Source organism: Arachis ipaensis, chromosome B09 (assembly GCF_000816755.2).
Source record: "Arachis ipaensis cultivar K30076 chromosome B09, Araip1.1, whole genome shotgun sequence".
Classification (NCBI taxonomy): Eukaryota; Viridiplantae; Streptophyta; class Magnoliopsida; order Fabales; family Fabaceae; genus Arachis; species Arachis ipaensis.
The window spans coordinates 12,300,299-12,325,352 of record NC_029793.2 but is presented as its reverse complement, the minus strand read 5'-3'; the positions used below and the strand labels follow the sequence as shown (position 1 = coordinate 12,325,352).

Here is a 25,054-nt window from a genome sequence, read left to right as displayed (position 1 = left end):
AAACATAATAAAACTAAAATGTTAAGCAGCTGAGCATTATTTAGATATCTATAGCTGAAACTCAAATAATATCGTAAAAAAAGTAAGGCAGAACTAATCGTTAGAGTCAATGATATATCAATAATTTAAATGTAACTCCATAACTAAACGAAATCATAACAATTTAGTCGCTACCGTTGGCCCAAAGACAAAGCATTAGTTACTTTGCAACACATTAACAACATAAATGGATAAATAAATAAACAAATAAATAAGGTGAAGCTAGCTTTAGATCAACTCAGGTGTGCCAAGCTTAGGTAAATTCCATCTCAAGGAAAGTCAAAGTATCACTTATATATTTAACGAAAACAACACACTTTTTTCTTATCTGAGATTAAGAAAATGAAGTTAAGTGGGAAAGAAAAAAATTAGAATAAAATAAAATTTAAAAATTTCTTGAGAAGGGGGGTTGAATCTTAGCCCCCTTTTTTATGTTGCTAACACTTGCTGAACTCAGAGGAGACTTTTCTGTTTTAGCTCGTCTCTGGATACGAGACTTTTTGTTTTTGCTCGTCACTTGCCACGAGACATTTTGATTTTTGCTCCTGTGCAGTATAAAACAGAAATGGAGTTGGAGAGAAGAAAGATTACACCCAGATATATCCTGGTTCAGCTGCTAAGTGCAGTGCAGCCTACATCCAGTCTCCATCACAAACATGATGAAATTTCACTATAATCAATCTGATTACAACTTGTAAAGTGCTTACCTAACTTACAAGGGGGTTCCCACAGAATCATGAAACACAACATAGATGAACAAAGGAACTCTAAGACATCTATGGCTTTTTCTTTTAATTTTGCACTCTCTGCCTTTTTCTGCTCTATGGCTTTTTTCATTACAAACCTCACTGTTTGCCTTTTACCATGAGACTCAAGACATGACAAAATTAAACAGAAAAATACAAAACTGAATACATTGAAGGAGAAGAGAAAACTGTTAGCTCAGGTAGCTCTGAGAACTCTGTGCCTTGCATTCTCAAATTTTCTCCTTGCTTCAAACAGTGGCTGTCCACCCTTATTATAGAAGAGGGGAGCCTCCACTTATTGAAGCCAAAACCGAACCAACTTCTTCCTCCTTCAACAAAACCGGTGCATGCAGCTTCTTCCTTCTGTTGGTTGAAGAACATTTCTTCCATTATTTCCTGGACAAGGACCGAAGAGAGAAGAAGGAAGAGATGAGAGAGAATGTGAAGTTAAAGTAAAAAGCAATTAAATAAGAGTGAAACAAGTTGATAGATTGCTTTTTACTTCCCTTGCTTTGAGTAGCGTATAGCATTAATCATAATGATTCCCATCAAATCAAAGTCAAGTTCTCTCTCATGTTTCCAATGCTAGCATACTAAGATTTGAAATCCATTCTTAGCAAGCAATGGAGTCCGTTGGAAGCATGAAACCAATTTGCTTTCTTAGTATTGGACCAGGCTTGGAATCATTCATCACTAAAAGACTTGAGCTTCTAGTATTGAAAAATAAAGCTGGCCCAATTAGTTAACATTTGCTTTCCTGATGAATTTTGGATCCAGCATAGAATTAAGAAAGCATTTGTTTGGGCTTGCAATATTCAAATTTATTTTGGCCCATTAACAATTCAGTTTTAGCCCTTTAAAGCATGCAACAAGGCTGGTTATTGGGCTTAATCCAGAAACTCATTTCTCGGCCCAATATAAAATCTGCACAACAAAATTATTAATTAAGCAAATGTGAATTAAGATCAAATCAATAATTTTGTAATTAAATATTTTAATAATGTTTGTTCATCATCAAATTGAATGGGAGTTTTCCAAACTCATCAATCTCTCCCTTGATGACAAACATTATTAAAATTGAAATGGGAAAAAATTTAGAGATTGAGTAAAGAATACTCCCTTTGATTTGAATTTCTCCCCCTTTCAAAATGTCACAATGCTCCCCCTTGATGTGTGCTTATTTTACCAAGGGAAGCACTAACCTGTAACATTTAAATCAAGCTTCAAGTAACAATGTTATTTAGCATGTTTTATGATGCTAAATGCTTGATTTATGAGCAGTTTTAATTGATAATCAAAACTCATTTGATATCATAAACTGATTTACTGCTCAATCCTTTTTTCATACAAACAAAAATTTATCCAAATATTTTCCAAACATTTCTTGTTAGTATATCAGAGCAAAACAAAATGATGTGAAAAATATTTGAAGTACACATGATCAAATCAAGGCAGTTTTTAATACAATGCACAATTTAAAGGAACTGCCAAAAATAAGTTTTCAATCCAACAAATTTATCAATGATGAATCAACAGCCAAGCATCAAAATCAAACATCATCATAAACCAAATGTAGTTCAAGCAATATAGCGAATGCAATAACGCATGCATTCTTTGAACAAGGGTGATCATAAATTTTCAATTTTGAAAATTTCAACCCCTGTTCCCCTGTTTTTCCAGTCCTTGTTTCGTTCCAATTTCAATTTTGGAACTTAAATTTCCTCCCCCTTTTGTCATCATGGGGGCACCTGCACAAAACATGATCAAACATAGCAAAATATTCAAAGCAAAGTAGCAAGAGTATATTACAATATCCTAGAGAGTATCCTAGAGCAGTGAGTATCAAGTCATGTCATACAAAAAACAGATTGAGCCTAGTGGAGCCAATATCAAACAGAGTGAAGAAACAGTCACTAATCATCAGAAAAATTAAGTTGTTCTTCAGCATCTCCGACACTATCATCTCCCAAATCTTCTTTAAAATGTTCCATCATCAGATTGACCCTGTCTTTGCAATTTTTCCAAGCTTTCTCATTGTCAAAGGCTTGCTTACGGGTTTCTTTGGCTGCCCGATACATCAAATCTGCCATGTTCGAAAATTCTCCCAAAATCTGTTTGATGGACTTGATTGTTTTGGAAGATTCTGGTCTGCCTTCATGGTCACTATCCGATGCAGCAGTTTGTCGCCCTTTGGTTTCCTTAGTTGCTCTTGCTCCTCTAATTGAAGACACCTTGTTTTCTACAGCCTCATTCAACAAATCAACTTTAAAGTATTCAAATATTCTAGTTAGAAACATACCATAAGGCAGGTTAGCCTTTCTGGTGCTTCTAACAGAATCCCACATATGTCTAATCATAATATAACCGAAGGATATAGGAGTAGAGGTAACCAAAGCAAATAAGATGAGACAGTCAGAAAATGTTACTCGGTTGTGTGAGCCGCTTTGGGGAGTCAGAATATGTGTGATGATGCGGTGAAGTAGAGAATTGACCAGTCCTAAAGCTTTATGTGTTGGTATGGTGCCATGTAATCCAGAAAGGTTCTCGCAAATGTGCTTGAGAACAGTCTTGTATGGAACGCCAACTTGTGTGTCCCATTTTTCCACCATGTATGCTCGTGGTCCTTCATCCTTGAAGCCCAGGGCCGCTCCAATAGTCTCAGCATCAAGGGCTATTTGAACCCTTTTGACATAGGAATGAAGGGTGCCGTCAATGAGCCGCATATTGGCATAAAACTCTCGAACAAGACCAGGGTAGACTGGTTTCTGAATGAGAAGCAAAGGTTTCCAGTTGAGTAGTTCAAACAGAGGAGAGACGTTGATGCCCTTGTTGGTGAGATTTTCAAGGCTAACAAGATAAGTTGTGCATAAATGACGCTTCTCCATAACCTCCTTATGAAACTCAAAAGAGGTGCAAGAGTTAAATCTGCTTGGATCAAAGTGGGAGTGAGTCTTGCCATATTTGTCTCTAAATTCCATGGATTCCAAATTTGGAGGTTCAGTAGTGTCATTGAGTGCAAACCCCTGATTCTTCTGGGAGCTTTTTCCAGGAGTAGTCCGCTTCGATGATGAGGGTGGAGGTGATGGAATGGGAGAAGTATAAGATTCTTGCTCTTCTTCCTCTTGGGGGTCCTTGTTCTTCCTGTTTCGTCCTCTTCCGAAACTCTTTTGGGCCACTACCTTTCTTCTCATGGCTTCGGTTTGTTTGGTTGGAGGTGAGGGAGAGGATGAGGAAGTAGAATGTATGTGGATGTGAGTGTGAGTTTGGGGTGTTGATGGTTTTTGAGAAAGAAGAATTCTTTCACTCTTCCTTGGGGCTGTTTTCTTTTTCATAATGAAAGAGATCAATGGAGATGGAAGTTGGAGATGAAAGGGTGGCCGAATAGTGAGGTGAGTGATGGGAGGTTAGAGAAGCATTAAATGCTTAATTGGAGAGAGAATGAGAGAAGTTATTACCCATTAAGAGAGCGGTTATTATCCATGGGGGGGTTTCAAAAACTGAAAAGAGGTTTCCCTAAATCAAGGGATTAGTTGGAGGGAAAGATTTGATTTGACAACATGCTTCTTCCAACAAGATTTGATGAGACAACCAAGGGATTTTGTTGATTTAATTTTTCAAAAGAAATGAAACTAACAAAACTGTCATGGTGGGTCAAAGAATTTTTGGTGGGGCCCATAAAATTCGAATTCTGCGTTGCCTCCCCCTTGACCACAGCTTTTTCATTCTGCCATTTATTGTTTCTCGTCCAAACCTACGAGCAAAAACTGATCAGAATCAAATATTCACAAATTTTCAATGAAACTTAAATCAAACATTCCCAAGCTTTTTCTCAAGGTACAGAATCTGTCTTCACAGAGGGGTTTTGTAAAAATATCAGCAATTTGGTCTCCTGATTTTACAAATTGAATATCAATAGTACTCTTTTGAACATGTTCCCTAATAAAATGATATTTTATCTCAATATGCTTGGTTCTTGAGTGCAAAACAGGATTTTTTGAAATATTTATTGCACTCATATTATCACAAAATAGGGGTATACTACTGATTTTTAATTTGTAATCTTCCAATTGTGTTTTTAACCAAATTAATTGTGTGCAACATGCAGATGCAGAAATGTATTCTGCTTCAGCTGTGGATAAAGCCACTGTGGCTTGTTTCTTACTTGACCACATGTTGAGTGAGCTTCCAAGGAAGCAACACATGCCGGACGTGCTTCTTCTATCCACTTTATCTCCCGCATAATCTGCATCACAAAACCCTACTGCACAAAATTCATCAGATTTAGGATACCACAAGCCATAATCACAAGTTCCCTTAATGTATCTAATGATGCGTTTAACAGCCGTAAGATGGGATTCTTTTGGGTGAGATTGAAATCTTGAACATACACCCACACTTTGAACAATATCCGGTCTAGAGGAGGTAAGATACATTAGTGAACCTATCATTCCTCTATACCTTGTTTCATCTACATCTTGGCCATCATCATCCTTTTCAAGTTTTGTATTAGGATGCATTGGAGTGCCCATTGCTTTGGAATTTTCTAGGCCAAACTTTTTGATAAGTTCTTTTGCATACTTTCCTTGGTAAATAAAAGTACCACTAGGAGTTTGTTTAATTTGGAGGCCAAGAAAAAAAGTAAGCTCTCCCATTAAACTCATCTCAAACTCACTAGTCATGAGTTTTCCAAACTCGTCACACAAGGAAATGTTGGCCGATCCAAATACAATATCATCAACATAAACTTGAACAAGAAGCATGTCATCATTCTTCATTTTGTTTAAAACAGTCCACATATGCAAGAACACAATGGTTACTTTCACAGCTCCTAACTTGGGCTCTTAACTGCTTATTTTCTTCAACAAGATCACAAGCAGTTTCAGCCTCTCTCACTTTTTCTTTTAGAAAACTGTTTTCGGCCTTAAGAATGGTAATTTGCTGTTCAAGTTCTTGATTTTTCAGCAGAAAACATCTTATTTTTTCAGAAAGGTGGTCTATCATAAGATGAAGATCTTCAGTGTTAGGGTTATGAAAGACTACCTGATCTATGTGGTCTGCCATGAGACATGTTTGTGACTTAGTCTCGGTTTCTTCATCATCATCATCAGAGTCATTCTCCAAGTCTTCCCATGTGGCCATCAGTCCTTTCTTCTTTCCCCTTTTCGGCTTTTCCTCCTTTTTCAGCTTGGGACAACCAGATTTGAAATGTCCCATTTCCTTGCAATTGTAACAAATTACTTTGCTCAAGTCTTTCTTCATCCTCCTTGAGCTGCTGCCTTTGCCTTTGAGCTTAGCCATTTTCCTGAATTTTTTTGCAAATAAAACAAACTCATTTTCAGAAGAGTTATCACTAGATTCATCATCCAGCTTCGAGAATAATCTTCCAAAGTCTGTAATCCACTGCTTGTACGAATATCTTCATCCTCTCCTTCCAATAGGTATAATTTTTCCCATTGAAAAGAGGGGGTCTGTTGCTTGATTGTCCTTCAGTTAGATTATAAGACACCACATTTGCGCCACTGTTTTCTGTCATGAGGATCTTTACTCCAAGCTGCAAAGCTTGATCTCTTTGAGACCAAGCTCTGATACCAATTGATGGTTTCAGTGGCTAAGAGAAGGGGGGGGTTGAATCTTAGCCCCCTTTTTTATGTTGCTAACACTTGCTGAACTCAGAGGAGACTTTTCTGTTTTAGCTCGTCTCTGGACACGAGACTTTTTGTTTTTGCTCGTCACTTGCCACGAGACATTTTGATTTTTGCTCCTGTGCAGTATAAAACAGAAATGGAGTTGGAGAGAGGAAAGATTACACCCAGATATATCCTGGTTCAGCTGCTAAGTGCAGTGCAGCCTACATCCAGTCTCCATCACAAACATGATGGAATTTCACTATAATCAATCTGATTACAACTTGTAAAGTGCTAATCCAACTTACAAGGGGATTCCCACAGAATCATGAAACACAACATAGATGAACAAAGGAACTCTAAGACATTTATGGCTTTTTTCTTTTAATTTTGCACTCTCTGTCTTTTTCCGCTCTATGGCTTTTTTCATTACAAACCTCACTGTTTGCCTTTTACCATGAGACTCAAGACATGACAAAATTAAACAGAAAAATACAAAACTGAATACATTAAAGGAGAAGAGAAAACTGTTAGCTCAGGTAGCTCTGAGAACTCTGTGCCTTGCACTCTCAAATTTTCTCCTTGCTTCAAACAGTGGCTGTCCACCCTTATTATAGAAGAGGGGAGCCTCCACTTATTGAAGCCAAAACCGAACCAACTTCTTCCTCCTTCAACAAAACCGGTTCGGCCACATAGAGAAGAGATAACCATGCATTAACCAACATGCAATTACCTCTAGTCCTTTCTTGATCATCACCCTTCATCAATCCGAGCTCTTCATCCTTGGCTTGCTCTCCAAGATGAAATTCTGGCCCTTGATGCTTCATGATGATGATGACTTCATCTGCTTCAATCTCTGCCTTCAACCATCACTTCGCCACTCTAGCTACTCCCTGTGGTGGTTGAGCAGAATCAAAGACAAGCCATGCTTCAAGAATCTCCCTTGCTGGCCGAGATCTTCTTCTTCCTTTTTGAGCATGCAAAGCTCAAGATAACCTCACCAAAGACCACATTTGGTAAGTATCTTAGCCACAGCTCATTTTTATTTTAGTATGTTTTCTTGCCATCATTAGATTGATGGTCTTGATGCATGCAGCTTCTTCCTTCTGTTGGTTGAAGAACATTTCTTCCATTATTTCCTGGACAAGGACCGAAGAGAGAAGAAGGAAGAGATGAGAGAGAATGTGAAGTTAAAGTAAAAAGCAATTAAATAAGAGTGAAACAAGTTGATAGATTGCTTTTTACTTCCCTTGCTTTGAGTAGCGTATAGCATTAATCATAATGATTCCCATCAAATCAAAGTCAAGTTCTCTCTCAAGTTTCCAATGCTAGCATACTAAGATTTGAAATCCATTCTTAGCAAGCAATGGAGTCCGTTGGAAGCATGAAACCAATTTGCTTTCTTAGTATTGGACCGGGCTTGGAATCATTCATCACTAAAAGACTTGGGCTTCTAGTATTGAAAAATAAAGCTGGCCCAATTAGTTAACATTTGCTTTCCTGATGAATTTTGGATTCAGCATAGAATTAAGAAAGCATTTGTTTGGGCTTGCAATATTCAAATTTATTTTGGCCCATTAACAATTCAGTTTTAGCCCTTTAAAGCATGCAACAAGGCTGGTTATTGGGCTTAATCCAGAAACTCATTTCTCGGCCCAATATAAAATCTGCACAACAAAATTATTAATTAAGCAAATGTGAATTGAGATCAAATCAATAATTTTGTAATTAAATATTTTAATAATATTTGTTCATCATCAAATTGAATGGGAGTTTCCAAACTCATCAGTTATCTTCTAAATATGCTTTCTCCTCTTCGTAATTCCCCTCCATAGTTGGTGTTAAAAGAATCAATCTTTTAGGAATTTGTCCACAAATATTCCAAACTTCAACAGAACCATATTGTGTTAAGGCATAAAGATAGTTGTTGCTGAGCACAATGTCACAATAAGATTGCTTATCATGAGAGAGCTCAACCCAAGTTGCAGAATTGCAATAAGCAATCTTGTTGTTTGAACCATATATGATGGCAAGAATGTAGCTTGAAGGAGAGGAACAACACATCAAGATTGCTTTGACTATGAACGTTTTCCTTAAGTATTCAGCAAAGTAAGAATATGTGACAGGGTGCAAGAATGAAAGGGGAAGAGGTGGTAAGTTAATGGTAGTGAAAGAAGAAGGATTTAGAAGAAGTGGAACTCCATTCTGATCCAAAAGCACAATCCAACCATGAGAAGAACCAACACACCACGCTCCAACAAGACCCTCCAACATGTTCTTCCACTCATAACGCTTGTTCTCCGATAAACTGAAGATGCTTCTATCAACAGTTATAGGATCATCATCATCATCAATGAGGTGTGTTTGCTGAATGCTTGGAAGAAGAGCGTAGGGAACTGAGAGAGAAGGAGAAGCCATTGAAGTGTGAGTATTGTTTTTTACGCTTATTTTTTGACACTGTTTAATTTCATGGAAGAGAACTTTTAAGACTTTAAATAGACTAAGATATCTACATTAAAACAGGAAACTAAAATCTGATTAAATCTTAAAATATCATTAATAAGATAAAATATTGTTGAAAAAGATTAAAAAAGATCCGGTTAAAAAATATGTCAATCTTAATAACCTCAACGCCCTGTGAATTGTGATATGTACTTAAAATTCTTTTCATACCGCTCAGCAAATTCTTTTCATGCCAAATCTATAAAAAAATTTATTAAATGTAGAAAGATTTAGCGCTCAGCAGCAGCCTGTAGCATATCAAGACCAATGCTGGAACAAAAACATAACTTATTGAGAAAACTAACCATATTTAATACAACAGCACAACATAGAGGAAATTTTATTAAAATTTCCAACTAACGCTGGAAAGAGGTACATGTTGTTTCCCTGGTTGCAGTGGCCAATGCGACCATTTCCTACATAAAAAAAAAAAAAACCGTTACGTAGTTAAGTTGCAGCTGTAATAAGTTGTCCCAAGAGAAAATAAAGAAAACAAAAGACACTTCTGTGATGAACTAGTTATTTAAAACGTACAGAAGATTTTCACAGTTCAAATGCATGGCAGAACAAAAATCAATTATAACAAGGTAAAACAAAATAAGAAACAAGAACTTTACTCCCCTAAAAAATTAGTTAAACCTATATTAGATGCTTTCTTAGGTTATCATCCATAAAACCACAAGTTAATCAATATGCCACAAACTCAGAAATCTAACAGAGCACGAGAAGTAGGTCCAAAACCAGCAAGTACATATATTGTCGTATAGAATTAGACACCTAGCAACTAGTTGATGTAAAACTGATTATCTTTATAGGGGACTTTCCCTCTCAGACATGTTGAGAGATTGGAAAGCTATGCTTTATAAACAAATCTTTAGTTTTTTGTTTTTGCTTTTGTATAGGGGATCCCTTATCCCCCTATTAGTATTATCCTTCTCCTCATCTTAATTATTATTTTTTTTATCAAAACAATGAAAGACAATATATTGTGGGGTGTCAATGGATGTTTACTTTTAAAGGTTGTCCAAATGGATCCATTGATAGATTTAACTCAAATCTTTTGTCTTGAATATAGTTCAAAATCAAAATACACATCTAGTTATGCACTGTTCTATGATTAATTTCCAATGGAATTCATTGTTTGGAATTGTCCTGAAACTTTGGATCAATTTTCTGTTGATCAGGTTTGCTGGTTTTGGTCGAAGAAAGGAAGCCAAATATTAATGGCAGTGTGTCTGTGTCATTAAGAAAACTTATTGTATGTTTATAGGCAATTATCATGGTTTGTATATTTGCAGCAACCATTAAGGAAACTTTCTGCATTACGATATTTGATGAAGGAACTACTATTAAACTATTGATGCAGCAACCAAATGTTTTCTTCATTTATTGTAAGCATGAAAAATAAGAGACGCATAATGCTCAACACTGTTCAATTCAATTTGCTTATGATGTTCTTTAAATTAGAAGTAAAAAAGAAAAGGTGATTACTGTACCACATCATACACAGGTTTCTACCAAAAAGAGACCATAATAGATTACTAGGAGGAATGAAAAAGATATATTGTAATGTGTCATATGTACTTAAAAAAAGTCCGCGAATCTTAAGTTCTTTACATGATTTCTTGAATTGTCAAATAGAGAAGAAAAAAAAAAAAAGTCAATTACAAAAGAACCATATCATTCTAAATGGGAAATGGCAAACCCTAAATTACTATGGAACTATCCAAATTGGTGGAGGATCAATCCTATTTGCACATTCCATGAGGCTCTTAATACATTTTTCTTGAAGATTGAAAACACCCCAATCATGTCCACCATACATGTAGTCCAAAGTCATCTCTTCCCACCTATCATCTGTGAAATAGATTGAGTTTGCTTTACACCCTAAGCAAGCGTTAGCATCCATTGATATAGACTCATTAGCACCCAAGAACAAAACTTTATCATGTAAAGATCTCATCTTTTTCCACTTCTTGTCTCCAATATCAAGTTTATAAACAGTAAAATATTTTGTTCTATAAGGACAAATCAATGGTTGTGTATTCTCAGATGATAAAAGATCTCCTTCTTCTATTACCAACCCGTCATCATTCACAAAATTCCCAATAAACCTTATCACCAGCAAAATTTCTTCTGCAGATACCACCAAGTACAAATTTTTTGAGAAGTTTTCTCCTAAATATGGTTTCTCATCTTCATCATTCTCCTCCACAGTTGGTGTTAAAAGAATCAATCTTTTAGGAATTTGCCCACAAATATTCCAAACTTCAATAGAACCATCTTGTGTCAAGGCATAAAGATAGTTGTTGCTGAACACAATGTCACAGTAAGATTGCTTATCATGAGAGAGCTCAACCCAAGTTGCAGAATTGCAATAAGCAATCTTGTTGTTTGAACCATATATGATGGCAAGAATGTAGCTTGAAGGAGAGGAAGAACACATCAAGGTTGCTTTGACTATGAACATTTTCCTTAAGTATTCAGCAAAGTAAGAATATGTGACAGGGTGCAAGAATGAAAGGGGAAGAGGTGGTACTTTAATGGTAGTGGAAGAAGAAGAATTTAGAAGAAGTGGAACTCCATTCTGATCCAAAAGCACAATCCAACCGTGAGAAGAACCAACACACCATGCTCCAACATGACCCTCCAACATGTTCTTCCACTCATAACGCTTGTTCTCCGATAAACTGAAGATGCTTCTATCAACGGTTATAGGATCATCATCATCATCAACGAGGTGTGTTTGCTGAATGCTTGGAAGAAGAGCGTAGGGAACTGAGAGAGAAGGAGAAGCCATTGAATTGTGAGTATTGTTTTTCACTCTTCTTTTTTGACGCTCTTTAATTTCATGGAAGAGAACTTTGAGGATTAAGACTTTAAATAGACTAAGATATTTACATTAAAATAGGAAACTAAAATCTGATTAAATCTTAAAATATCATTAATAAGATAAAATATTGTTGAAAAAGATTAAAAAAGATCCGATAAAAAAATATATGAATCTTAACAAACTCGTCAACGGCCTGACACTTAACTAACATGCTCACATTATAGCAAGGGAGTAAAGACACGCTACAGTTGTTGTTCTCTCGAAGAGTTTTTGAGTCTCCTTCTCTGGTACCCTGTTTTGTCGTGCAGCTATGCCTTTGTCTTTCCAGTATCCTCGTGTTGGTAGTTGGTGTTGCTATCATGTCAATTCAAAACGGTTAATGATGACACCTTGTTTTCAATGATAGCATATTTCTTGGGAGAATGCCATGAGACATGGCACCCAAACAAGCACAAATACTTCGTCTTAAAAAGTATAGAGTTTGCTAGCGCTAATTCAAATATATGATCAAAATAAAAAAAATTGTTAATCATTTAATATTTTTATTTTTAGAAAGAAGTATAATAAATTGATAATGACAAAAATAGACAATATATTTTTATTTTTTGTTTTATTTTTTAAATGAATTATAACAAATTGATAATGATAAAAATAGATATTGACAACAATTTTTGGCGCATATTGTTGTGAGATAAACGGCTTATGTAATTTAATCTCAATGTAAGCCTTCTTCTCTTCACATAATTAGGCCTCAAATAATAAATAGGTTCCATTTCAAAATTTCCATAGCTAAAAAATAGTGAACTGATATAATGTTTATCGATTTGAAATTTAACCATATTCATTCTAGAATAAGAATAGTTCAATGAAATATTCAAAATCTCAATGGCCAATATGCTGCGTGCATTGATCAAATCAAAGAGTTCATAGTAATGACAAAACATAAAATGAAACCAGTGGCCTCTTTCTGTCTCATCTAGTGAACATTATAATGCATTTATCTTTCTAGAAGTTACCAAGATTCAGAAGGAATAGAACTCTACCAAAGCTATCATAAAACCATGAAAATTGGATCATGACAACCAACAAAGCAGACCCTTGAAGAAGAGATCATGGTAACTTGAGCCAGGAGAGCTGTCTGTTGAGTTAGAACAAGTTTTCTCCACTTATTCCTCGGATCCACAGTTAAAGCTGCAAAATGCTTTGTTACCTCTGCAAGTTATCAAATGTCAGTATGTCACTTAAGCATCTCAAGTGTGGTTTTGAAGTCTCACTTCTGACAAAATCAGTAAAGATAATGTTCCAACATTTTATTGTGCAATGGAAAGCTAATTTGAAACTCAGATCAGTCTTCTGATTGGAACATGATAGTAAATGGGATGAAGCTTCCTTTGTTGTTCGTTGAGAGGTGAAGCTTCTGATTGGAATATGATAGTAAATGGGATGAAGAAACATGGAACCACCTATTAAGAGATTTTTCATGCATAGCTCCCTCCATTTGTGAGCTTCATCCTTTGCTCTCATCATTTATTTCCACCCCAGTTTTAGCTGACGAACAATTCAGTGAACAAGTACAACCTTCTCCATTGGAAGCTATCGAAATACAAGAATGTATTAAGGAAGCAGCTCAGCAATTCTTACCATCATAAACACACAAAATTCAGAGAAATAAGTATTACAGAAGCATGTTGTAACTTTACATAAGGAGTCTACAAGCTAATAACTCCCACAGTAAATATTAGCATGCAATCTAACAAATATTCTGCCGTCATCATTCTTCAATTTTATGGCACCTTGGGAGTGAGAACAATTATTGTGATCATCATACTCGTGCTATGAATTTTTCCATATAAAACTGAGTGATACTAACTTAGTCTCGACATTCTAGAGGGAAAAACTGTCAATATTATTACATTGATCAATCTCATATTGTGATTTTCAAAATTGCTAAATCAAGTAAAGAGATCATTTTCACGAACCACTTCCACAAGGCTTGCTCCTTCCCTGAGTCCTTGACGAACCATTTCTTTCAAATTTCTTGCAAAAGGTAGGGCATCTGGATCAATATTTTCCCGTCCTTCAGTGATTAACCCCTATATTTGGTAAAAACAATAAGCAAACTGAATAAGACATTGTAATCCATAAAAACCTGCCAAAAATCTAACTCTAGTTAAAAACTTAAAATTTTACGGGCTAATATTTTTTGACATCTTCAAAAGTGCTAAAACAGGGAAAGTGAGGTGATGTTTAAGATGAAAAACAGTGAATCATTGACTAATCCAAACCGGAATCTAAAGCATGCCAGTGTCATAAAAGAATAAAATGCTTTCATCATGAAAAAGGCAAAACAAGTATGTAATAACTCATTAAATATATACAATAAAATAGGGTTAAATAAGTTTGATTTTCCATTAGATATACTACCTAACTGTTTTAAGTTTTGGAAGAGATGGTTCATAACATAATATCAAAGCTTCTAAGACAAAAAGGTATAAATTTCAATTTTTGTTTCTCCCATTCTTATGAATAAAAATCAATATTAATACAAGGTACCTGTGGACCTATGCATTTTTGTCCATGCCTCAAGACAAAAGGATTGGCCATTATGTGAGGAGGCGTATTAGAAACTTTTCAACCATGAATGCATTTTGGCATATCATGATAGAAAGCAAGCGAGTTTTTTTCTTTTTTCCTTCTGAATTTTTAAAACATTTTTGGACTTTTAAAATGTTTACAAATTAACTTCTAAAATGTATGTCATATCAATGATTATTAGATTGCAGCGGAACAAGGTAATCGGTTCAATTAATGATAAAAATAAGTATTTAAAATACAAGAACTAAACTAAAAATGTAACATAAGTATAAATCATCAGTTAACGAAACTAAAAAGAACTATTTTATACCAATAGGGAAAACACGAATTAAACTACAAGTACCAGGAAATACAATACCTTTGCCTCAACGACCCAAAATTGACTCTTTGCACTCTCATAAGCAATCTCATTATTCCCCAACATCCTTGCCATTGTTTTTCTTGCAGCATTGAGAACCCCAATTCCAGCACTGCAGCAATAAAAATAAAATCAAAGAAGCAATAAAGCAATACAGTAAATATCAACATAAATGCTAGTGGTTTTTGGCTTACAACTTCATTGAAATCCAAAGTCCTATATGGTCTCAAATGTTCCTGTCAAACCTAGCTTGGTCTAATGTAGTGTAGCTTTGATTCAGAGCAAAATTGGCAATTCAATTTGGAGGGATTTCACAAATAATAATGTGATAACAAAGCTACTTATACATAGCTCCCAATCCAAGCTATCAATAACTTAAAAGGTTTACACTTTCTTTGTTCCTTTCTAATATCAAACTCCTTTTACCCTCAAAACACTTTGGAACACAAGTTTGAGATCCCAACAACCTTGTTAAGAACACGGAAGCAACAAAGTATTGCACTCTGAAATTTATGGTAAACCAAAAGACAGATCCATTTTGACAAAAACGGGAAGTTTCAGAAGTGCATGCTCTTGTTTTGTCCCCAAATATAGCACGTGGTTTACACCGTCTCCTCTTTGATAAAATTTCTTTATCAATCAACTCCTAAGGATACTTTTGCATTGCAGACTGCATCTTAGTCCACTTTATGCATAAATCGGTAAATTTATAACAATTCACATAACTTGCAACATTAAGATCCTCCTTTTCCAAAGCTCCAAGCCGTGGTATACTTAAAAGGAAAACTATAGATTTAATTGCTTGTCCCAAAAATTAGCATCCATAACATTTATATACATATTTAAAAATTAAAAGTACATCATACATCATCGGATCATACATACATAAATAATATTAATGAATAATAGCTTTCCAATCTCTTAACATGTCTAAGAGGGGAAGTCCATTAAATTGATCACAAGGTTTACACCAAATTATCCAGATAAGGCAGAATGTCTAACCATATCCCGCAAAACTTGTTTGTCTAAAAATCTATCAATCAGAGTGTGTGAAACATTTTATGATCTTATATAAAGGAATTTATACCTGCACATCTTGTATTTGATGAATTCATCCACAACAGCAACATAGTCATCCCCATCAAGGCAAATCTACAAAGAAATGTTTAACCATGTTTAGACTTAGAAAGCTTGTGATAAAAGGTAGAGGGGACCAGCATAAGGAGTCGTCATAGATGTTGAAAGAAAAAGGGAGGAGAGAATGACAGATTTGGGAGAAACCATGTCTCAACTACACAACAGATGCTATATATTATTATAGACAAAGAATCATAAATACATTAAACATATAAGAATATAGTGCTCCTTAATATATTATTAACATCATATTTAAAATCCTGAGATGCTGCTCTGTGATTTTCGTTTGAAGGGCAAGGACATGATCACTTGGTCAACAACCATGTCCTGAAGTTTGGGCTAAGGCCGAGAAACTATACTCAAATGATGTCATTCATTTATTTACTATTGTCTCTAATCACATGGTTGTGAAGAAAAGGACATGCACGTACAAAAAACAAAGTTGTCTGATAAACTTGACACTTTGATGGTTGAATTTCATGCACTGCACCATTAATTATTTTTAACTTAATTACAACCCTATTCAATAACATGATTGGAATAAGTAACGGGGAGATATATTAGTATAAAAGTGGAAGAGAGAGAGAGCGATTAAGTGAGACAATAAACTAAAGGTAACTTGCAATGTGTCATATGTTCTTAAAAGACAATATATTACTGTACCACATAATAAACAGGTTTCTACCAAAAAGAGACAGAATAGATTACTAGGACGAAAGAAAAAGATATATTGTAATGTGTCATATGTACTTAAAAAAAGGTTAGTGAATCTTAAGTTATTTACATGATTTTTTGAATTGTCAAATAGAGAAGAAACAAAAAAAAATCCATTACAAAAGAACCATATCATTCTAAATGGCAAATCCTAAAATACTATGGAACTACCCAAATTGGTGGAGGATCAATCCTATTTGCACATTGTATGAGACTCTTAACACATTTCTCTTGAAAACTGAAAACACCCCAATCATGTCCACCATACATGTAGTCCAAAGTCATCTCTTCCCACCTATCATCTGTGAAGTAGATTGAGTTTCCTTCACACCCCAAGCAAGCTTTAGCATCCATTGATACAGACTCATTAGCACCCAAGAACAGAACTTTATCATGTAAAGATCTCATCTTCTTCCACTTCTTGTCGCCAAAATCAAGCTTATAAACAGTAAAATACTTTGTTCTATAAGGACAAATCAATGGTTGTGTATCCTCAGATGATAAAAGATCTCCTTCTTCTACTACCAACCCGTCATCATTCACAAAATTCCCAATAAACCTTATCACCAGAAAGATTTCTTTTGCAGATACCACCAAGTACAAATTTCTTGAAAACTTATCTCCTAAATATGGTTTCTCATCTTCATCAGTCTCCTCCACAGTTGGTGTTAAAAGAATCAATCTTTCAGGAATTTGTCCACAAATATTCCAAACTTCAACAGAACCATCTTGTTTTAAGGCATAAAGATAGTTGTTGCTGAACACAATGTCACAGTACGATTGCGTATCATGAGAGAGCTCAACCCAAGTTGCAGAATTGCAATAAGCAATCTTGTAGTTGGAACCATATATGATGGCAAGAATGTAGCTTGAGGGAGAGGAAGAAAACATCAAGGTTGCTTTGACTATGAAGGTTTTCCTTAAGTATTCAGCAAAGTAAGAATATGTGACAGGGTGCAAGAATGAAAGGGGAAGAGGTGGTACGTTAATGGTAGTGGAAGAAGAAGGATTTAGAAGAAGTGGAACTCCATTCTGATCCAAAAGCACAATCCAACCGTGAGAAGAACCAACACACCATGCTCCAACATGACCCATCAACATGTTCGTCCACTCATAACGCTTGTTCTCCGATAAACTGAAGATGCTTCTATCAATGGTTATAGGATCATCATCATCATCAATGAGGTGTGTTTGCTGAATGCTTGGAAGAAGAGCGTAGGGAACTGAGAGAGAAGGAGAAGCCATTGAAGTGTGAGTATTGTTTTTTACGCTTCTTTTTTGACACTGTTTAATTTCATGGAAGAGAACTTTGAGGATTAAGACTTTAAATAGACTAAGATATCTACATTAAAATAGGAAACTAAAATCTGATTAAATCTTAAAATATCATTAATGAGATAAAATATTGTTGAAAAAGATTAAAAAAGATCCGATAAAAAAATATATGAATCTTAACTAACATGGTCACATTATAGCAAGGGACAGTTGTTGTTGTCTGGGAGAGTTTTGGAGTCTCCTTCTCTGCTACCCTGTTTTGTGGTGCAGCAATGCCTTTGTCTTTCCAGTCTCCTCGTACTCTACTAGACTACTACCCTCATCATCGCCTCATTCTTGCGTTGATAGTTGGTGTTGCTATCAAGTCAATTCAGAAGGGTTAATGATGAAATTAGTCTTTCAAATATGAGTCGTTCGTAACATCTGTTCCCAAATAATTTTTTCAATTAAATTAGTCCTAAAAGATTTAAAATTAATGAGTTAAAATAATTTCCGTTAATGATAAGCATGTGGAACGTTAATGACATATCACCACCCTAATTCAAAATATTGTGCCTTTTTTTTTTCCGGCTTCTTGCAATCTTTTATTCTTGTTTCTGTTGGTTTCTTCTAAGTTTTTATATTTTTCTTTTGCTATTCTTGAATCATTGGATTTAATTTAATGTTTTCTTTTGAAGATATGTTTGTAACTGGTAACTTTGATTAGCTAAACTTTTTATAAACTAATTTTTATGCTATCAAAACTTTTAAATATATTTTTTTAAAATATACGAATCATGTTTACATTCTGTTTTATAATTTTATAAGTTATAATTCTACTCTGTTTTTTGAATTGAGGTAGAAATTATGAGTTTACTATCTTAAATTTTAGAGCTAAAATGCATTTGTTGATTTGAACGTTTATTTTTTAAAAAATTATATGATGATATGTTTTTTGTTTGTGAGGTGTTTGAACTAAATCTTCATATCTTTTGAGGTAGACCGATATATTTTGAGAGGTTTATGCAATAAATCTTTTCTTTTTAGATTTTATATATTAGATTGCGTTTGTTTATAGATATAGGACATTAAGACTGGAAAATAGAGACATAAAATTGTATTTGATAGATGAGATATAGATAGAGATACTGTATTTAGTATTTTGTGTCTATTATGACTGGCACTTAGAAAAATCTTCCAAAGCAAGCCTCAAAAATCAATATTACGAAAATAGAATAAATAAAATTTTAAATTATACTAAAAGGCAACACATTCTCATCATCATATTTAAAACATATTCAGCATATTTACATAAATTCAACTTTAATATTTATAGCAAATCATAGTCTATTAGATTCATCTACTGGAATAGTTACAAAGCAACATACTGAAGTCACTAAAACCGGACCTGTGTCATATGGAGCAGTTTAATAAGTCTAAAGAGCTTTAAAGCTATTTACACAAAATATCAAGTCCTTGAACAGTAAAGGACTCACTAACACAAACAAAACTAGAGCGAAACTGATGAAGTTGGATTAGGATCAAGGCCCATATCTGAAAAAAAAAATGAAAGAACAACAGAGTGAATTTTGCAACTCAATGAGTAAACGGAGCATCCATAACCCCACGACCACGAGAGACAATTCTATAAATAATTAACTTTTAGTCAAAATAAATCCACTTTAATAATAGTGACAGAAATATACTCAAACACAAAGATAATTACTTATAGACATCAAACATTCAAACTTTCTTATTTTATATAAATATAAGCGGAAGGTCATCTAATTCAGAAAAATAAAAATAACAGAAATCACACTTAGGTTGTTTTCCTTTGTGTGAATTCTGAAATAGACATGTTCCACCAGTTTTGTGGATATGAAACAGACAGAAACTATTTCATCTCATATGGTCTTGAAAATACAATTATATACTGACAAGGTGCACAAAGTCTAGCGCTTACTGCCGCTAGTTTCTGTCATAGAACTTTCCAAAATATTTTGACATACAAATTACGATCAAGCTAAAAGTTGTCAAACAAATCAATAAGTGCATCATCAATACAATACTAACTTTACATTCAAAGTGTATATGTAAGATAATATTTACATTGTAGTTTAATTTCTCAAATGATAACTTCATTCGTTTCAATGCAAAATATTATGTCTCAAGTGAGATTTTCTTTGTAAAATACTTGACATAAACATCATATTGACAAATGAGTTAGTAAATAATTAAATAATAAATTTTAAAATTATTTTCAATAATTATAAAAATGATACAATGCTAAAATTTAACCATAGATACAAAGTTTACTCACAAACTAAAATCCAAGAGAGGAATTTCTACTCCACAAGTTCTAACAAGCAAGGAGAGTGGTTCCCTTGAGTATCTAATACCACAAACATAACAATAGTAACTCTAATAAGTTAATCTTAATATCAATTGATATAATAGAACCTATATACCAAATAATCCTAAATTTTATCTAACTCTATAAAAATTGGCAAGATCTATATACTATTTTCTAGACGATGATATGGATTAAAAATGCGTGTGTTAAAAAATTTGAGTGGCGTTCGCCGGGTTAAGGCGAACTTGCCAATTTTTATAGAGTTCGCCGGGTCCAACGAACTTGCCCAAATACAAAAAAAAAATCGTATTTGGAGAATTAAAGTGCAAAAATCATGTTTGGAGAAATAATAAATTTTTTATTTTATTATAGAAAAAAATTCCAAAGTTTACTCACATACTAAAATCTAAAAGAAGGACTTCTACTCCACAGATTCCAACAAGCAAGGAGAGTGGTTCCTTTGAGTTTCTAATACCACAAATATAATAATAATAATTCTAATAAGTTAATCTTAACATCAATTGATCTAATAGAACCTATATACTAAAAAATTTCAAATTCTATCTTACCGTAACACTAAATTTTCGGATTTATTAATACCCATAATTATAAACATGACAAAAATTAAAGATATAAATAATTATCAAACTAAAGAATCACCTTAATGTCTTAATAATTGGTAATACTTGAATTGAAGGTTACTTCCCTCTTCTTCAAATTTAGGCTACTTTAATGGAATTTTGGAATAATACCAACATAAGAGAGCACACTTGATAGGGTATAATAGAGTTGGAGTAGAAGAAGAGTAGTGAAATTAATTGAAATAAAAGTGTATGAAATTATTGTTGAAGAAGTGACATGAGGGAGGGGAGGGAGACCTATTATGGCAGTGAGGAAGGGTGTAGCATGTTAGGTACCAAACAAATGACACAGCAAAATATAGTGATGAAAAATTAGAAATTTATATAAAATATGGAAACAATTGAATAACTTTCTTTGAGAATTACAACTTCTCTCTATCATAAGGAGACTACAATAATACTCTTTCTTGACAAAAGGAGAACACACTTCTCTCTACATATATAGGAGAAAACTACTCAAAGAAATATTATGTTATTCTATCTGGATGATTTGATTGAAATGAATTAAAGAAAAACTAAATTTATAGGTGAGTCTCTTCAATATGAACCATTCGTCAATTAGAGGTATATAATTTTTCTCTTTTTCAAGCATTAAAATTCTAAGGTTATAAACTACCTTTTATTTTATTTAGTTATTATTTATTCATTTATTTTCTAAAATTAGCTTTGCTAATTTTCACAATCTCCCACTTAAAGCTAATTTTGATATGAGGAATGCTAGGGGGTCAGCAACTTTTGGGATTTATAGCCATCAAATAGTCATCAATGAGGTTTTTAATGGTGTGAGATTAATGTGAGATTTCATCCAATGGCTCACTCTTCTTTGATGGTTACATGCTGGCCAGAATTTGATAAAATTGCTGGCCCCCTAGACTTTTCCTTTTGATAAATTTTCAAAATTCATATTGCTCATGTATTCTATAGGCCGTATGAGGATCTACACCATTCAAACTTTTCTGTGTTGATTAGTTTTATCATGGCATCTGCTAGGTTATTTTTAATGTGAATCTTCTGCATATCAACACTTCCTTCTTCTACTACTTTCTGAACAAAGTGATATTGTACTCCAATGTATTTTGTTCTTGAATGAAAGGCAGGATTCCTTGCAATGTGCAAGGCACTCTGACTGTCACAATACACAGAAATCTTCTGTTGTTTGTACCCGAGTTCTTCTATTAACCTTTGGATCCAAATAGCTTCCTTGCATGCTTGTGTAGCTGCCATATATTCAGCTTCTGTAGTAGATAAAGTTATAATAGTCTGTAATTTAGATAGCCAGCTCACAGCTCCTCCTGCAAGTGTAAACACATAGCCTGTAGTAGATTTTTGTTTATCAAGATCACCTGCAAAGTCTGAGTCGACATATCCATTGACAATAAATTCCGATCCTCCAAAACATAATGCAACATTCGAGGTCCCTTTGATGTATCTCAGGATCCTCTTAACAATATTTCAATGCTCTTTACCCGGATCTGCTATAAATCGACTTACCACCGCAACTGCTTGAGCAATATCTGGCCTTGTACAGATCATGGCATACATAAGGCTTTCCACCGCTGATGCATACGGTACTCGAGACATTTCCATCCTCTCTGCTTCACTACTAGGGCACATACTTGAGGATAATTTAAAATTCATAGAAAGTGGGGTTGAAATTGGCTTACATTCTTGCATGTTGAAGCGTTGCAAGATCTTCTTCAAATAATTCTTTCGTGATAGTCAAATCTTTCTATCTTTTTTGTCTCGGTGAATTTGCATCCCTAAAATCTTTTTTGCTGGTCCCAAGTCTTTCATATCAAACTCCCTAGCCAACTGTGCCTTCAATTCTTGGATTTGATCTTTGTTGGGACCTACCACCAATATGTCATCCACATACAACAGCAGAATGATGAAATCATTATCACCAGACCTCCTGTAATAGGTACAATGATCTGAACTAAGTCTGTTGTATCCAAGGCTAATAATGAAAGAATCAAATCTCTTGTACCAACACCTTGGCGCCTGCTTTAGACTGTACAGAGATTTAGTAACCTGCAAACCAAGTTTTCTTTTTCTTGTTCTTTAAAACCTTCTGGTTGGAGCATATATATCTCTTCTTCAAGTTCTCCATGAAGAAAAGTAGTCTTTACATCTAATTGCTGCTCTAGATGTAAATCAAATATAGTACACATAGCCAAAACTACTCTAATAGTAGTTAGTCTCACCACTAGAGAAAATATTTCATTGAAGTCAACACCTTCTTTCTGAGCATATCCCTTGACAACCAATCTTGCACGATATCGTTCCACCTGATCATTACTATCTCGTTTGATCTTGTAAACCCATTTGTTACCAATGGCTTTCTGACCTGCTGGAAGTTCAACAAATTTCCAGGTATGGTTCCTATGTAATGCCTCAATTTCTTCTTGCATTGCTGTCATCCACATAGAAGCGTCTGGATTGCGCATAGCCTCCATAAAAGTTGTTGGCTCTCCATCTTCTGTCAAAAGACATTATGCATCATGGTTTGTTAAAACATAATTTGAGTGCCATGATGGTGTTCTTCTTTGTCAAGTGGATTGACAAACTTCTATGTTATTAGCCTCTGCTTCTTGTTCTTCGTGCTGTGGTTCTGCTTCAGAAAGATCACCTTCTCTATATTTTTCATCTATTTGAACAGTGGTTATCTCTTTAACAGTGCTGTCATTTTCTTGTTCTTTTTGCAATTCATCTTCTACAAATATCACATCTCTACTGACAACTACCTTGCGGGCAGTGGGATCCCACAGGCGATACCCTTTGATGAGTTTGGAAAACTCTTATTTAATTTTGATGATGAACAAATATTATTTAAATATTTAATTACAAAATTATTAATTTGATTTCACTTAACATATGTTAATTAATAATTTTGTGATGCAGAATTTAGTTGGGCCGAAAGATGAAATCCTGGTTTAAGCCCAACAATAAGCCTTGCTACATGTTTCTTGTACCATGAGGCTGAATTTTTATTTGGGCCAGAATAAATATTATTACTGCAAGCCCAAACAAATACTTCCTTGTGCGCTCTATGCTTGATCCGAAAAATATCCATCAGGAAAGCAAATGTTACAAAGTTGGGCCAGATTAAAATCCAATGTTACAAAGCACAATCTTATTGTTGGTAAATGTTTCCAAGCTTGGTCCGAAACCAAGTATTACTACTTGCCTCCAACGGATTCCACTTCTCACTTTGGATGGAATTCAAAGTTAATTTAATGCATTGGAAACATAAGAAAGAGAGAGGAGATTGATTTGATGGCTATTATGACAATGCACGCCTCTCAACAAAGGGGAGTAGGAAACATGAGTGCACTTTTATTCTTTCTCTTTGCTACATTAATTATTTGATCAAAAACCATTGAATATCTTATTCTCTCTCATCTCTTTCTTCTTCTTTCTTCAGTCCTTGTCCAGGAAACAATGGAAAAAGTGTTCTTCAACCAAGAAAAGGAAGAAGCTGCATGCATCAAGACCATCAAGCTAATGATGGCAAGAAAATATACTAAAATAAAAATGAGCTGTGGCTAAGATACTTACCAAATGTGGTCAGATTTGGTGAGGTTATCTTGAGCTTTCCATGCTCAAAAAGGAAGAAGAAGAGCTCGGCCAGCAAGGGAGATTCTTGAAGCATGGCTTGTCTTTGATTCTGCTCAACCACCACAGGGAGTAGCTAGAGTGGCGAAGTGATGGTTGAAGGCAGAGATTAAAGCAGATGAAGTCATCATCATCATGAAGCATCAAGGGCCAGAATTCCATCTTGGAGAGCAAGCCAAGGATGGAGAGCTCGGATTGATGAAGGGTGATGATCAAGAAAGGACTAGAGGTAATTGCATGTTGGTTAATGCATGGTTATCTCTTCTCTCTCTATGTGGTCGAACCGGTTTGTTGAAGGAGGAAGAAGTTGGTTCGGTTTTGGCTTCAATAAGTGGAGGCTCCCCTCTTCTATATTAAGGGTGGACAGCCACTGTTTGAAGCAAGGAGAAAATTTGAGAGTGCAAGGCACAGAGTTCTCAGAGCTACCTGAGCTAACAGTTTTCGCTTTTCCTTAAATGTATTCAGTTTTGTATTTTTCTGTTTAATTTTGTCATGTCTTGAGTCTCATGGTAAAAGGCAAACAGTGAGGTTTGTAATGAAAAAGCCATAGAGCGGAAAAAGGCAGAGAGTGCAAAATTAAAAGAAAAAGCCATAGATGTCTTAGAGTTCCTTTGTTCATCTATGTTGTGTTTCATGATTCTGT

At 34.6% G+C, this 25,054-nt stretch overlaps 4 protein-coding genes across 4 annotated transcripts; all 4 read right to left on the bottom strand.

The window, feature by feature from the left end:
* Nucleotides 8,195-8,827, bottom strand: LOC107615019. Its single transcript, XM_016317141.1, has one exon. The coding sequence runs from the start codon at nt 8,825-8,827 to the stop codon at nt 8,195-8,197; it is 633 nt and encodes a 210-aa protein (XP_016172627.1).
* On the bottom strand, nt 10,626-11,877 carry LOC107615020. Its single transcript, XM_016317142.2, has one exon. The coding sequence runs from the start codon at nt 11,709-11,711 to the stop codon at nt 10,626-10,628; it is 1,086 nt and encodes a 361-aa protein (XP_016172628.1). The 5' UTR covers nt 11,712-11,877.
* On the bottom strand, nt 12,613-16,286 carry LOC110267102 (NAD-dependent malic enzyme 62 kDa isoform, mitochondrial-like). Its single transcript, XM_021112245.1, has 3 exons — nt 15,785-16,286; nt 14,698-14,809; nt 12,613-13,837 (listed from the first exon to the last, which is right to left on the bottom strand). The coding sequence occupies exons 1-3, from the start codon at nt 15,790-15,792 to the stop codon at nt 13,697-13,699; spliced, it is 261 nt and encodes an 86-aa protein (XP_020967904.1). The 5' UTR covers nt 15,793-16,286; the 3' UTR covers nt 12,613-13,696.
* On the bottom strand, nt 16,708-17,793 carry LOC110266753 (probable F-box protein At4g22060). Its single transcript, XM_021111753.1, has one exon. The coding sequence runs from the start codon at nt 17,791-17,793 to the stop codon at nt 16,708-16,710; it is 1,086 nt and encodes a 361-aa protein (XP_020967412.1).